Source organism: Halichoeres trimaculatus, unplaced genomic scaffold, assembly GCF_033239565.1.
Source record: "Halichoeres trimaculatus isolate MK-OKI-2021-1 unplaced genomic scaffold, fHalTri1.1 fHalTri1_scaffold_23, whole genome shotgun sequence".
Classification (NCBI taxonomy): domain Eukaryota; kingdom Metazoa; phylum Chordata; class Actinopteri; order Labriformes; family Labridae; genus Halichoeres; species Halichoeres trimaculatus.
Window position 1 is genome coordinate 8,782,885 of NW_027437201.1, and position 16,072 is coordinate 8,798,956.

General features: G+C 39.9%; 1 protein-coding gene across 1 annotated transcript in view; it reads left to right on the forward strand.

The window, feature by feature from the left end:
- The window catches only part of svild (supervillin d), a 67,117-nt gene that overhangs the window by 31,383 nt on the left and 19,662 nt on the right, over positions 1-16,072 (forward strand). The window contains exons 4-8 of the mRNA XM_074663548.1: positions 1,194-1,243; positions 8,900-9,003; positions 10,594-10,684; positions 13,066-13,598; positions 15,561-15,693. Coding sequence (XP_074519649.1) covers positions 1,194-1,243; positions 8,900-9,003; positions 10,594-10,684; positions 13,066-13,598; positions 15,561-15,693 — 911 coding nt within the window. The remainder of the gene's footprint in view (positions 1-1,193; positions 1,244-8,899; positions 9,004-10,593; positions 10,685-13,065; positions 13,599-15,560; positions 15,694-16,072) is intronic.

Below are 16,072 nucleotides of genomic sequence, written 5' to 3' on the forward strand. Positions count from 1 at the left end.
TGAATCCTGCTCTAACTACAAGGATTTAAATAACTTCTTTTCAAGTATGCCGCCCTATATTTGAAGTAAAAGGTGAAGGGTCAATGCAATGAGCTCTCAGCAGCCTTCTTTGAGCAGAGACGGATGAAAACACTTATGGAAAAGTCACTAAGCTGAAGTGGAGCTTTTTCCATTGCTTGAGTTTTCCTTTTTTTTTCCTCTCAGCCCATTCTTGGACGCTGGATGTACGATGATGATGTAAGGGAGTTTGGACAGGAGTCAAACTTGAACGAGTGCAGTCTGAGTGGAATCACCAGTCTGAAATGTTTCATCATCACATCTAAATCAAGCTGAATTCTGGACAGCAGGGGAGCCCGACGACATAAATCAAAAGTGGAGCACTCGGCTCCAGTATTTTTCTTTCCACCAGAAAAGGGGAGTTCATCAGAGACAGATCATTATTTGTAATGGTTTAGCTCCTTTGTTTTCCTAGGGAGGGGAAGATTTTGGCTTGAACGTTGGATTGTGAAGGCAATAAAATGCATTAAAAATGGGAGAATGATGTTGATTGTGCTGACTTAAGAAATGTGTGTTGTTTTGGAATATCATTAAATTTAATGGTTTCCTTTTGTTTCGGATTAGAGGATTATATTCACAGGGCTGTTTCTGATTAGACTACTCCCACGAATAAATATCTCCTCTCTCACACATACTTACATACACTCATACAAACACACACATGCTAAGGATATTTCTTCCTTTTTAAAGTCATTTATTCCACTCTTGGCTCTGGGTGGCTTTACCTTCCTTCATGTCTGAATCCAGCAGAGCCGCACTCAGCCAGAAAAGGACACTGATATCATTTTCTGATCCAAAGACTCATTAAAAGCACTAGTGAAGCCAGTGAGATTATACTTAGTCTCTTTAGTTTATATTAAAACTGTAAATCCTAGCATGAAGAGCTTCCACTTGAGCTGAAATATGCTCCTGTGTGCATGTGCTTGTGGCGTATTGCCCTCAAGAGTAGAGCACTGCTTTTGCACATGTTTGAAACGAACAGTATCAGTTCAGTTCAATAAAAAGATTGTCCCAGAAAGGCCACATGCAACATGCTGAAACTATTTACATACATTTTTATATATTTTACATCTTCAAACCAAACTATGAGATGTCATTCTGCCTGATAACACCTATGTCTTGTGTGTTTCTTTCAGTTGGAGAAGAGACTGAGGAACCAGCCCAGAGGACTTCATCTGTTTTAAAGGTAGAGTTGTCTCAATGCAAAAACTGTGGTCTACACTGCAAAAAGCTGATCTACACTGCAAAAAACTGAAATCTTGAGTGTTTTTGTCTTATTTTCAGTAGAAAATGCATATTTAGACTTAATATTAGCAACATTAACCTGACCAGTCCAGAAAATTGTCTCATTTCAAGCTATTTAAAGACAAAAATGAGCTCTGAAATGTTTATAACTAGGAATGGGTACCGAATAGGTACCTTTAAAACGATTCTCGTGAAATCAAAAGGTACCATGTCTAGGTTCCTAAATGCAGCCTTGTAACTGTGAGGGTGTGGTAGAGTAGGTGATTTTCCATACTGGACATGAACACAGCATTGCAAGTTTATATATTGAAGAAGAAATATGTTGAATTGAAAAAAAAATTAGATGTCATTATTAAACAAATTGATATTTTTTACCGCGTACAGCCAAAAAAGTACCGAAAATTGGTACCGTTGAAAACCGGTACGGATTGCCAGGTACCAGGCATCAGTACTGTATCATTTAAAATGTGAAAGGTACCCATCCTTACTTATAACAATCAAAAATAAACTACCAGTGGAGCTAGAGAAAGTTACTTGTTTAAGACATTATTCTAGTTTGAAGCAAACTTTCGAGCAAATTTTTCTTGCTCCATTGGCAGATTCTTTTAACTTGTTAAAAGCAATTCAGACCTCATTGTTGTCATAAAATTATTGGAAATAAGACATTTTTCTGGACTGACCTGCTCAATGTGGCTCATATCAAGTATAACAAGAAAATTAAAATGAGACAAAAACACTTGATAAGATTTGATTTTTTGCTGTGTATAATATGATACAACTAAACACAACAGGAATTAAAACATGTTTAACAAGCAAAAATGGGAGTGAAAAAAAAAACATTTTTCACTGCTTTGTGGTCATAGGGATGCTCACCCAACTCTCCTTCTATACAAAATTTCTCCTCATCCGCAGTTTTGATTGAAGTACCTTTTCACTTAATAAGAATACTGTAAAATATCAAAGCTTGTATTGTTTTTAGGCACATGGTACTGACAAGAATTAAAGCAACAAAATATAGAAAAGAAATGTGGGTAGGTGTTCAAGCAAAAGTTTAAAGAGGGGGTATTGTGCTTTTTTGAGTTTTATATTGTCCCTCTGTTAACCCCTAGAAGCTTTACATGATTTACAGGAAAGCAAAAAAAAGGCTTTCTCACACTGCTATTTTAGAATCTCTGCTTTTAGCCTCTGTCTAAAATGCTGCAATTTAACTGCCATCCCTTTAAGGCACCCTGCTCCAGAAACCCCCTTCCCTCTGATTGGCCAGCGGTCTGGAGGCCTGTCATGGGCAGAGCAATGGGCAGACCTTGGTGTTTGAGGCCCACTCCTCCTATGTGATATGAACCAGTCAGTTGATTCTTAAGTGGTGATGCCAACATTTTAGCAAGTCGTGTGAAGATTACCTGCTTTTGTTAGAGCAGAACTTTTTGAGCATTTACTCACAGTTTCAATGATTACTTCACCATATGCATACCAAGTGATATGAAAATGTGCACACATTTAGCATGGACATCTAGCAAAATTACTTTATACCCAATACTCAGATTATGGGAAATTGACATACCCCCTTTAAGGGATTGTACAACAACTATATCAGCTTAGAAAGTGACTCTTTCCAAACAGTGGATCCATTTACCCATCTGCATGCTGCTGAGAGAGCTTTGTCCACAGAATAATTCTAATTCTTATGACTGTTAAACTAGGGCAGGATGAAACTATTAGACACAGGACAAAATAAGCAAAGGCAATGGGCAATGGGTGTGCCATAATTGACATTAACTATAGAAGCTTTGAATTTGAACACATGACATTAAGCCATCAGAATGAGATGGCTCTGTTACTTAAACATGAGTGGACAGACTTGTTTGTTCCCTAATGAGGTGACAGGGATGGGTTGTTTTTCATTTGGTCTCACTGCTTTCAGTGGACAGACTAGTCTAGGAGGAGTAACTGTGACTTTGGTGAAGGGCAGGAGAAGAAGGGAGATGGTTAGCACTGACCAAAAAAGGAGAAATCAGAGGAACTTGTTTCATCATTTGCTGTTAGCTGGCTGACACAAGTCTTCTTCTTGGACATTCACATCCACCTGGTTTCCCATTAAGCTGGTGTACAATAGACTCCAAAGGATGATCAGCAAGCTCCTGAAAAGTAAAGCCAAATAACTGTTTGATAAAGTCTTTTTTGGAGCTCTTCTGACTAATTTTACTGCATTGAAATATCAGAGGCAGGAGAATAGCGAGACAAAAAGTCACACTGAACTCATACTGTCATGATGACATGACTCTGAAGGTGTGTGTTTGTTTTGAAAAACATGACAACAGGCCAACTTTGTAAATTTGTACCGTAGTTTATTTACCAGCCATATTTAGTGCTACTCTCAGCACAGTGCTCTGACGTGTCTGTAATGTGTAATGTTAGTGAAGACCTGGTGGTCTCTCGAGCAACTGCTGCATGTGGGTTGAAATGAACATTATCAAAGACAGTTTAGCTCATGTTTTAGCCTTTATCTTGTGCTCTATCACTCTCCTGTTTAGCTTTCTTCTGCTCTTCTGTCCTTTTTCTGTCTGACAGTTTGGCCCCTGTGTCAACCGTCACTACAAAATTAATCACAGAATTCGTTTTCAGCAGAGAGAAACACAGATCTTTATTTCTCACTACTAAACTTCTTCAGCCGGTGTGGTGTTGTCATAGAGACTTTGATGTGCTGTCAATCAATCTTCTCTTGTCTGACCTGTTGGGAAGCTGAGAAATTTTGAAATAACTTTTTTTTGGGTAATCCCATTCTAAGTTTTGGATTACAATCAGGCATCTAGAAGTGAAGATTTTTTTTAAGATCACTTAGAAACTCCTCACAATCTTTTTCATAAGCAGTGGATGGGGCAGGATGTCAATACCTAGGATCCACCATCTGATTTTTATCCCAGCTCGTGCTCAATGGGAGGAGTATTCTGGAGGTGGAGGTGATGTCATAGTATTGAGCCTCTTAGGTAGGGGACTTAAGTACAGTCATAGAGACTGAGCAAGCCTCTGGGTGGTGACAGTAAATCCTTACTCATTATAAGGTTGTCTGTTTGGTTAACCATAATCTTTTCTGTGCAGGTGTGAAATTAGGACAAATTAATGCCACAAACTCAGCTCTGCTGCTTATCACAAAAAATGTTCTTTTCTTACAAATGTGGCTACTATTAAAGGTGAAATGATTAGGGATGCATGATAGACCTTCTTTCTTTATGTCTCTCTTCCTGTTTCTGATCCAAAAAAGAAGACAAAATGTCCTTTTTTGACTGCATTTATCCCGGGTGCTCCATACTTTGATACTCTCCATGATCGTCTTTTTTCACGATTGTACTGCTCTTTCTTTCTGAAATACATCGACACATCATCTCAGATTTTTTTTTTTTTTTTTACCAATATCGATATCGGTTAAAAACAGTTATTGGCCTTAACAACAATATTAATATCGGATATGTATCGGTCAAAATTTTCATATCCATGCACCCTTAGAAATAAACAGGCTCTCAAACAGTTTAACGTTACAATAACAACGATTATCCAAACACAAACATTCTTACTTTTGGTGCTAAGTCTGTATAACATTTTTGTTCTGCTAAGGCATGAAAGGATGATAATTTTAAGATGTATTATTATTCACTGAGCACTGTTCACAAGGAAAATGTTAAAACTTCTGCGACGTGGTCATTGTCTTTGTTTATTCCAAGAAAAGGCCATTTAAAGTGTTTTCACTGACGGACAAATGTCTCTGCTGTCAACAATGATGCATCATGCTTCTCACCTCAGCGCTCGTCCCCTCCCTCTTTGCTCCAGCGTTACATTCCAAAGTCTACAGCTCACCCTGAACTAAATCAAAGGTTCAAAACATACATTTATCTGATGAATGATGCCACAGATGCAATACCTTCCATTTTTCTACACTTATTTACTCACTGTCTGTTCCAGTGCAGCTGGTGTACACTTAAAACCCCCTTTGGGAAGTTTGCTCCATTAATAACAAATTGAGCTGTTTTACACAACACAGAGCTGCTCTGCACCTGGGTGCACACTGGGCCAAAGTCATGACTTCACACAAACACACACAAGGACACACACACACATACACAGTAAGTGGAGGTCTTTTTAAAGCAGTGGTGGGAAAAAGAGATCCAGGGAGGTATAAGATCCATCCAGGCACAACATCTTGATAAAGCCCTGAATCCAAAAGGAAATAGATGTGTGCTTAAATCTCAGATTATCTGGCCACCCCAGGCTGCTGAAGAATCAGAAGTGGTTGGGTTTCATGATATTAGATGTAAATAGCTGCTCTTCCTTGGCCTTGACGGAGCAGGAGCTGTGCCAAGGTTCGCCAAGTGAACCCAGATGGCCAAAAGTTTCTCCAACCAAAAAATCTGCTGGGTAAACTTTCAAGGCTATCTCTTTATCCCATGACTTCTTTTCTTCCCTCACTGTTCTTTGTTCTGACCTAGGCCTCTGTTATTTAAAGACGTCTCATTTGAAAGTCATCGGTAGTGACAGACGCCCCCCCCCTCCTTTGCTGTCATCACTTTTCCCTTATCACTCATTTCTCTTCCAGTCCCCAGCTGAGAGCTGGTGAGTCAGTGTCTCTGGCTGGAGGGGCAGATCAGGAGGTTACAGTACATCTGCTTTGCAGCACGGATGGAGGCAATAAATGTGCAGACTCCTGAGGAGGCCTCATTGGTATTCTCCCTTATACTGCGTATGAACTAAACTATATCAGTGTTGTTTTGATGCATCCACGCTGAGAGGAAAATAAGTCCCTGCTTTATGATCAGCCTGTTTAGAAGAGGTCTCTAATTGTGAAAGCTTTGGTTTGTATTTTTTGGGATAAAGGGCATTAGATTAACTGTCATTAGTTCACAGCTGGAGACCCACTCATCTCCCCCTCCCAGACACCCCAGGGTCTTGGTGAAGCATTTACTGACAAGATGTCTCACACAGCTGCACGAATCACACTGCATAGTTTAGTTAAAGCTAAAAGACGGACGGAAATTGAAAAATTACGATCATGTCTTCCTCGCAAGGTCATGAAAACAGGTGTCTGTTAGAATGTCTGAATAGTTTTCCCAGTGTCGAGCTATTTCTGATTCATCACAACTAAATTGGGTTGAAAATGGTTAATATCATTATATCACAAAGTAGCAGTCCCATACAATCAACATAGTCTCCATCCCTATGGTCGTATCTTTCAAGCTGTTCAAACATCTGCTGAAAAATGTGTATTGCTTCTTGTTTTCTTCACATTAATGCTTCACTGTCTTGTTAGGTCTAAGTATTTCTTTAACATTTTCACAAATATAAGAGCCAAACTCACTGTTCTGTTCTGTTGCATATTGTTATTGGGCAGCATCTTGTTCTTCAACTTTTCCCACTTAGTGTGGTTTGCTCCTTTGTTCTGGAGCTGTGAGCATCTCATCTCCTTGGTCTGTAGAGCTAACCTCCACAGAGCTAATTTTCAGATCATTTACATGTGGGGTGTAAAAGAAATATTGATACAGCAAGATATCACTGAACTCTGAACTCCGATACAATATCCGTATTTTAACTCTTAATACTGATATTTAAAAAAAAAAAGAAAAATACACATTTTTCAGCCGAGTGTGAAGTAAAATACGACTTCTGCACTTCCACAGCGGTAGATACCACCAAAGAGCTACTACCCCATATGTTGCCAATAGACCATATAATAAATTTCATCTCAAAGTATAGTTAAAATAATTAATTTCTTAACTTCATACTGTGGATTTTTGTTGTTATGAGCTAGCAAGTATGCCATAGACATCAATGTTTTCCTTGTTCCTTTGAATTTGGGATAATATTTTGATTTACATATCTCATCTCCATATTTTCTTGGTAAACTGTGTAGAATGTCACAATTTATCACAATATTGTGAAACATTGTGATAGTATCGTGTCATAACCTAAATATCGTGAGGCATATTGTATAGAGAGGTTCTTGTCAATACTCACCCCCATGTAATAATGGACATAGTCTCAGTGTGTGCAATAATCTGTTCCCGAGTTTCGAAGCCTTTTGTCCTCTCCTGCCATAGTACTTGCTAAATTCAACTTAACTTCATTCTTGGTAGTATGGGGAATGATGTGGAGTAAAGGTAGGGTTTAAGCTTTATCGCTAACACCTTCATGTTCTTAATCTTTGTTTACACCAGACTGTAAATTTATGCTTATTTTGCTCTAAAAATCTGCTTGTTTTAATTATATTTCAGTATTTGAGGTGGGCATTTCATGAACTGCACATTTTAACACTTGGACATCCTCAGACTGATTTAAACCCTGGTTATAATAATATATTAGGGCTGGGACGATATGCTATCCCTGCAATTCGATTATATTATGATTTTTGGGGTGCCGATTTGATTTCAATTGCGATTTTTGGATATTTACGATTTTTGCAGTGTTTAGTTCGCTTTTTTTCAACACCAGAGCATGTGAAAAAGTTAAATTATGATGATAATGTCTATATGTCTATATCAGGGGCCATATTTTCTCATAAAATGCACATCACATGAGTCAGAGAGAAACATTTCACCCTCTGCTGGAGAAAAGTGGAAACTTTTTCCGGTCTGGTTTAACAAAGACTGAAATGAAGAATTTGAATTTGGGAAATAGAAGATTTTTTGACAAAGAATCCCAATTTTGATATTGTCAAACAAAAAAATCCTGTTATAATGAATTTTCAATTTTTTTCTCCCACCCTTATAATATTACTTACCACAGTAATAGTTCCTCTTGACAATTTATCTTTATTGTTCACTGAGATTGTTGTCTCCCAGATCACTTAGAACAAGATATTTTTCATAAATACTGTTACACAGTTCCCACCAACTCCCAGCAGATATTGACATTTTCACGCTGCGCATATCTATAAGTGCTGATGTTTATGAATTTTTATTGCGAAGAGGATCATTCTAATGGAAGAGGCAAAGATTATTCCAAACAGCCTCGGGGTACAAAAAGGCAGTTTGATCCCTTGGAGCATTCTTTATGAATTATTGTTTTGACTCATTTGCATTTGTTTTTATGGCTGCAAATGTTGCTTAATTCTTTTTGTGATTAAAGCCTGGGAGTGGGCTTGTTATTGAGTTTGGAAAGCAGATTTTTCCATAAGAATTCTAACTAGGTAATAATAATAATATATGAGAAAAAAATATTCAAAAACAGAGTGTTTTATGTCAGCTGTAAAGTCCCAGAGATAAATTTCAACCTAACAAATGGTAGGAAAGCGACCAAAAAGGCTCCCTGAAGGGTGTTTCACTTTAATGTGGAAAATGTTGAACCAACGGTTCTTTTCTCTCTGTTCAACTTTTACTGTTTGCACTCAGAGTGCTCTTATCCCTAACTAAATACTTCACAATCACTCCCTCTGAACTCTGAGGAGCTCAAGCAAGGGTTAACAGTTTTAGTGTTTAGGTGGAGCCTTGTTCATTCATTCACTTCCCTTATCATGAGTTTTTTTCTTTACAGCTGGTGGAGGACTTCAGCAGGATTTGTCTCAGACGCAATCCTGACTCGAAGGTAACAGATACTTTTTTCCCTCTCCCTGTAGGACCAGGAGGGAACAGAGGATGGAAGCAGGAGCCGACGTGCTAATGACAGACTGAAGTGTCGGCTGATGAGCAGTGAAGAGGAGGAGGAGGAGTCCACCACCAGGTAGGAAGCTTCAGGCTGATGTCTGTTTTGATTGCTGCAGGAATAACTTCTGAACAGATTTCTCAAGTTACCCTACCTCCAAAAGAAAAGCTTTTAGACGGTTATTACATTCAGCCAAACAAAGCAGTTAAAATCACCTTTGTACACAAACACACACACACACACAGATTGAACAGGGCACAGAGGTAATTACAGACAATTTTAAAGGGCTGTGCAATGATGTCATCCACTGCAGAGATAAACCAGATCAACCTGCAGAGCTTCTTTAATACCAAACACCTTCTCTCACGCACACACACGTGCACCCGAAGCTCACACATAAACACAAACAGTCAGAGCTGTGTGGTCGCCATGGGGATGCAAACCAGACTGAGTTTAATAGCAGCAGCAATGCGAGCCAGACTGTACTTAGCACAGTAACTGCAGGGGTTATAGATCTAGAGTGTGTTACAGTGTGTGAGTGGATCGTTGGTAGACTAAAAGTAAAGTTCATTCCTCTCTGTTTCCTCCCGTGTCAGAGGCTGTATTATTAAACTTGGCTTTTAGCAGCTGCACTTGGTCTCTGACTTTTCAAAGAATTCAGCACATCCATTACAGCAACAACTCATTCGGACAAATCTGCTGTGGAGGAAGCTCAAAGTGAAAGTAAAATACCTGGGTATCACTGCTTTCCAAAGGTGAAAAACAATCTCATCAGATCTGGACCTACTTTTCTTATCAGTGTTTGTTTTGGTGTATGAATGATGTTCAAATTCTTCATGCTGGCTCAGAGTCCTTCTGATTGAAAATCAGTGTTTATTGATTTTGGCAACACCCTTTGTGTCAGCAAGCAAAACAAATACAGTCCTGTGAAGTAGTGTAGCATCTACCATTAAAGAGGGGGTATTGTGCTTTTTTTTAGAAGTTTTGAACTGTCCCTCTTGTACCTCAGTAGCAGCTTTACATGATTTAAAGCTGTAAAATCCCTGTTGTTCTTACATAGGTGTTCCAGAAAAACCTTATTTCAGCCTCTGTCTGTATTTTAGGCACTGTCTCTTTAAGGGTTTCTTCTCCACAATCCCCCGTCCCTCTGATTGGCCAGCCTTGTTGGGGCCTAGCACAGGCAGAGAAATTTCAGCAAGTCTAGAATTGTGCAAGTTGAAGTTTAGTATTCCATCCAGCATTGTTACTTTATATCCATATTTAAAACATGAGAAAGCAGAATACCCCCTCTTTAAAGTATTATTTACCTTAGTGGTATTGTACTGCAGTTTGGTTTGTAGCTCTCTTATTTGAAAATGGAGCCAAACCACAGGCCTTGTATCAATAACAGATAAATTTCATGCTGGTACAACTGGCTAACTGAGGTGTCACTCTGGTGGGGCTCAGGAAACAAAGAGTAGCTAGATGAAGTCATGGTACAGAGCAAAGTACAGGGCGTGGGCTGATTGCTGTAGAGCTGCCAGTTCACATCACTGCTGGGGTTTCCTTGAGCAAGGCAGTCCTTTTCCTCTGACATTTCTAAAGGGTCCTCTTGTGTATGAACGTGTGTGTGTGCATTTATCAGTCTTTGTGTTGTAGCATAATGATTTGTGTTGTTTAATATTTCAGCCGAAGCAAAGCAATGGATGACAAAGATGCCACAGATGGACTTACAGGGAAGGAGCAGAGAGAAAATGCTGTCACCACAGAGGAGAAAAAGGTCAGTCTTTGGTCCCATTTCATATTATAAAGCCCCACTTCTTCTTGGGATAGACTGATCATTGGCCAGGCCGATATTCAGCGTTTTATGGCATATCAGCATTTTTAATCTGACGGCCGATAAAAAAAAAAAATTAAAACTGTGTTATTTTGGCTTTGCTGCAGTTGCGCCTCTCTATCTGCAGTCACTACTCTGTCTACAGCATTGTCCCACCCACAGTACCATCTGATTGGCCATGGCTCAGATAACAGCCAATCAGCAGTGAAAGCTGTGCATGCACAGTGCTCACGCACACTGCAGGGAGTAAAAAAAGTTTTGCTGAGTGGAGAAGATCTGGAGAAAAGATATATGTTTCGAAAGCAACTTTAGGCGGCAGACCCTCCCAAAATTGTAATAAAAATCCCAGACCCTTTTTTTTTTCATTTTTTTATTTAACTTTACAAGACATGCTGCTGAGCCTGGAAGCTGTTTAATAAACATGTGCATTAAGGCATTTAAAGAAAGTTAAGTGTTGGGGTTTGTATTTATCAAAACTTTGATGCCAATAGTTTCACTTTTGCTGCAAACAAACATCAGCTCCAAATAACAGTTATTGGTCTCCTTGACTACTAATAATTGTTATCTGTATCAACTCCGAAAAAATCATATCGATCTTGTTTCTACCAAGTGGTTCATTTTGGTTCATCTCGGTACGGCACGCATTTTGTGGAGTTTCCTTATACTAAAACCAGGACAGGTCCCCAAACAACCAACCTGTACCGTCCCATCCCTTTCTGTTGGGTAGTCAGACATTCCAATCCGACCCAAGAAGGTGGAGCTAGAAACACTGCAGTCCACTGATTGGTTGAAAGAATCGTCACTTCCCATGTAACAGCAGTTGCTGTATTTCTTCTTGCAGCACACGGCCTTCTCTGAAACAAAGCTTCATTGCACTTTGTATTAAAGAGCCACATCCCAATTATAAAGAAGATGAATTTCTGGATGTCTTCCATCATCGCGTTTCTCTGCTTCATTGGATTTATTCGTGGGGTACACTGTGTGGCACTGCAATAGCGTCACGCTATTACGTAGCTGACACAGCTATTAGTATCCAGCTGCCGCACACAACCTACTAAGAGGGGGCACAGTTGGCTGTGTAAACGCAAACAGGATCAGGCTTTACTGAGCCAGTCCATACCGAACTGTACTGAGCCATACTGGACCGCTTGGTGGAAACAGGGCTACTCTGCAAGCATGTGATTTGTCACGTGTTTTTCATTACTCAGGGTGAATGTAAAAGTAACCTCGCTGGAATTTGTTTTGGAAAGATGATATTTCCAAGTTGACCAGCACTTCTGAGCTAATTCCAACGCTCTTACTCACCTTTAACTTTGGCTCCATCCTCCTCCTGGATCTGGTTTTGCTTAGCTGTGTGTTTCTGAAGCTTTAGTGTAGATTGTAATTCATGTCAGTCAGTGATGTACAGTTCTTCAAAACACACACATACACCCATGCACACACACACCTCATGTATAAAATGTAATTACGTCAGCCAGCTCCTCGACTGATCCTCTCATGTAATCAGATGTACACACACTGTAAGCACCACACACTCTTATTTCACTCCCTGCTGTTTTGAATTTAAATCGACCACCTGGTTAGCATTGAACTCCTACACCCGTCTACACCCAGCTCACGCTCTGTTTCTCCCTTTATCTCCTCCTAAATCAACACTCCCTCGTGACCTCTTTACCTGTCAGCAGGACGTCTGCTGTTGTTCCAGCTGCTGATGTATCAACGACGCGGTTGCATATAGAGCACACACAAAAGGCTGTGTTTGGATGTTCACTATCTATCCATGTTTGTGTGTTGACATTTAATTTAGAAAGCTTTGTCGAAATTTACTTTTTCACAGTTCCATGGGTTAAAGTTACAGGATTTGGTTTTTTTTAGCGAGAGTTGCGAAAAAGTTAAAGGAGGAAACCTCTTTATTTGTGGAAACTGTCCACTCCTATCAGCTCTTTGATTTTTCATTCAAGTCTTTCCCCTTATCATTATTGTTTGACTTTTTGTGGTTCTAAGTCCACTTTCATGTTTACTCTTCTCTGATTTATCTCCCTTGAATCCTCCTCTGTCATCCTCAGCCTGAGTCTCTTCAAAACAGCTGCTGAGCAGAAAACACTGCAACACTGGTTGCTATATCAGGAGTACGGGTTCATTTTTGCATTTGATAACATATTTGCTTATTGAGAAAACAGTTAGCAAAGGGTTTTCTTTCTTTCTTTAGGTGGGAGAAAAATGTCAAATTTCAGTCAGCATTATATCAAAGTTAAAAATCTTATAACTGGTATTTGAAAAAAAATAAATAACTCTTTAATTCTGTTTTTCTCTCCCTACACTAGACGTCCAATTTTGGCAAGAGCAGAGACGCCTCTCCCCCACCCTCTCCCTCCTACCAGCCGGCCTCCCTGCAGCGCCAAGACTCCGGCCCCCGAGGCATCAAGGGAATCCTGAAGAAAAGCCGCTCCACCAGCCTGGAGTCTGACCAAAGTGAGGGCTCATCGTCAGAGCGCGTGCCCCCAGCTCGCCAGAGCAGCATAACCCTCAGCCACCATGAGAGTGGAGAGGAGGAGGAGGAGGAGGAGGAGGAGGAGGAGGAAGAGGATGAGGAGGAAATTGAGGAGGAGGACCTAGAGGAGGAGGTGAATGGGGAGAGTGACAGAGAGGAGGAGTCGTTCACTGAGGATGTCACAGATGGAGGGAGCTTCAGCATGGACACACAGCAGAGGGGGAGCAGCAGCAGCGGGGGGAGCTTTGAGGAGATGCGGAGCCCATCGCCGGTCGAGAGTCTGGAGCAGACGTCCTCGGTGTCAGAGGATGTTGAGGAGCTGGAGAGCAGTTTGGACGGAAGCCTGGGCTCCTCTATCAAGCAGAGGTCAATGGATGTACACAAACAAACCACACACTATGAAACTGAAGTTTTTCCTCTGTGCAATTCTAGTGAGAAAGAGATAACAGTACAAAGCTTACAGTTTAAACTGGTTAGAAAACTGAAATGAATATTGGTACATCTGTGTGACCTACAAAAGCACTCAAGTGTTTCAATGACAGGATTTATTATGTCTGCTGGCAGATGGGTCAAAGTGCTTAACTCCACATTTCTGGATCAGCTTTTTTAAACACTCTAAGACAATTTCATCTTGAAGGATTTCACTTTTAAAAGCAGTAGAAAAAAACTCATGTGCAGAACTTTATCAGATGAGGGGTCCCGAGGGGTTCTCGAGGTTGAAAAAAACATGAGTTACACACAAGAAACTGAGGATGATTTAAAGTTTAATCTCCAAGAAAGATACACATCTTAATCTCCTGGTGAGGTCCTGACAGCCTGTTTGGCTCTTAAATATTGTTGCAGTAAAGAATTTAAAAGCAGTGGGAGGACTCTGTGAGTGATCTTGAAATAGCCTCACTGTTATTTATTTGCCACAATTTAAAAAGAGATTATCAGTGCCAAAATCAATTATTTCTAAAGGTATTTTTTGGTAACTGTGGCCAGAAAAGCACAAAGACTGAGGGTCCCTTTCACAACACTACGCCAGCTGGCAAAGTTGAGCAGTGAGATGCAAGATGTAGCCTTTTTCTTTAAGAAAAACTTGAGAGTCTATCAATGAAAGGAAGAGCAAGGCTATGTTTGCTCCGCTTGCAGAGGTTGGAGTTTGTAGATAAGCTTTGGTAGAACATAATGGGGATTAACTAACTCCACAAGTTACTCATCTGTCTTGTTGGCTGTGGGTAACAGTAATCAGATAGTCTGCTCAGCTTCTGTCATTAAACTATGCTACAAGTGGAGTTTACAAAGTTTGCTTGTCGCTTTTCAAATAATAGTTATAAGTAACTAAAAAAAAAGCATGAAATGCAGTAGTTGTCTTATACTAAGAAATGAAGTTTTTTCAAAAGGTTTATTTTCCTTTTTTTCCAGCTGTATATTTTTATATTTTTGCAAACCTTTACAGGTGATATAGGATAAAAAAAAATAAAGAAAACAATAACAGACAGAAAATAAAAAGTTAATGTCCACCCCAGAATATAAGATACAGACGCAAATCCAGATCAGAAACTAGATGACAGCATTTTGATATACAACAGGAGGCTTTTGCATCACCCATAGGTATTATTATTGTAGTCATAACAGTAGCATAGGTTCCCATCTTTTCAAAAGATGGCTTTATGAAGCCTTAGTGAGACTGGTCTGCTCCATTTGATTAACATCCCACACCTTTTGAATCTGTGTATTGTACGAGGAAGGTTCTGGTTTCAACCATCTGATGGTTATTCATTTTAAGGCTGTAGTAAACAGTATAGTCTGAGGTATTTGTCTGCTCTTCTGTCCAAACCTTCAGGTATTACTCCCAGTATTGCTGCTGTGAGGTTTTAAAAACCTTCTTCAGGGCATTGAAAAGCTCCCTCTAAAACTTAACTTAGGAAATAACCAAAATATGTGGGTGGGATCAAGAGAAGTAGTTTTAAAAGAAGGTCCGCACTCTCCAAAACAAATGCACACCATGGCAGGAATCATGTCTTTACTACAGTTGGTGATGGGTGCTCATGGGAAACATTTTCATCTTGAAGGAGACACTACTGATTCCAACCACAGGTCTATTTGCAATCAATGACATGTGAGTAGTCCTCACAGCGCTTCAAGTTGTAGTTCAAAACTAACATCAACTGAGAGATCTGTTACTAAAGTTACAGTTTTCTTGAAAGTTCTGCAACTTCAAAAATTCTCATCAATTTGTGTTAAATTTAAAAAAACACATAAAAACATCAAACCAAACAAACAAAATGAAAAGACTGCTGTCAATAATTAAGAGAAAACCTAATCTGTTTTTCCTTTTTTCAGACTGATGGAGTTTAATTCTGAATCTGAGAAGAAGGACAGACGGAAGAAACCCAGCCCAGCTGATAAGATCCAAACGTCTCTGGCTGATCGCTTTGGTCAGCTCCACGATGCTGAAAATGCCTGGAAGAAAAAGGTACCTTGCCTTGTTTCTTCATCTGACTTACAGGTCTCTCACAAAGACAGTCTGTTTCTGCTTGGAGCGCATTGTATTTGATGCAGTAATGAGAAGATCCTGCCATATGTTCAGGCTTACCCTCAGAAAAAAACGATTTGGCTCCAGAAACAATTTCTTCCTCTGCTGAATCAGCTTATTTCCCAGAGCTGCTGCCAACAGGGTGTGAGGTTAGTGTGAGGGGGGGGGGGGGGGGGGGGGGGCTGCAGATTTGGGAGTGGTGGTGCCAAATCCAGAGATCCAGGGCTGAAACTGCCTCCCACTGAGAAGGAGGGACACGCCTATTCATGTTGTAAAAATAAAACCCTCCACCATGACCAAACACCTGCAAACCTCCCAA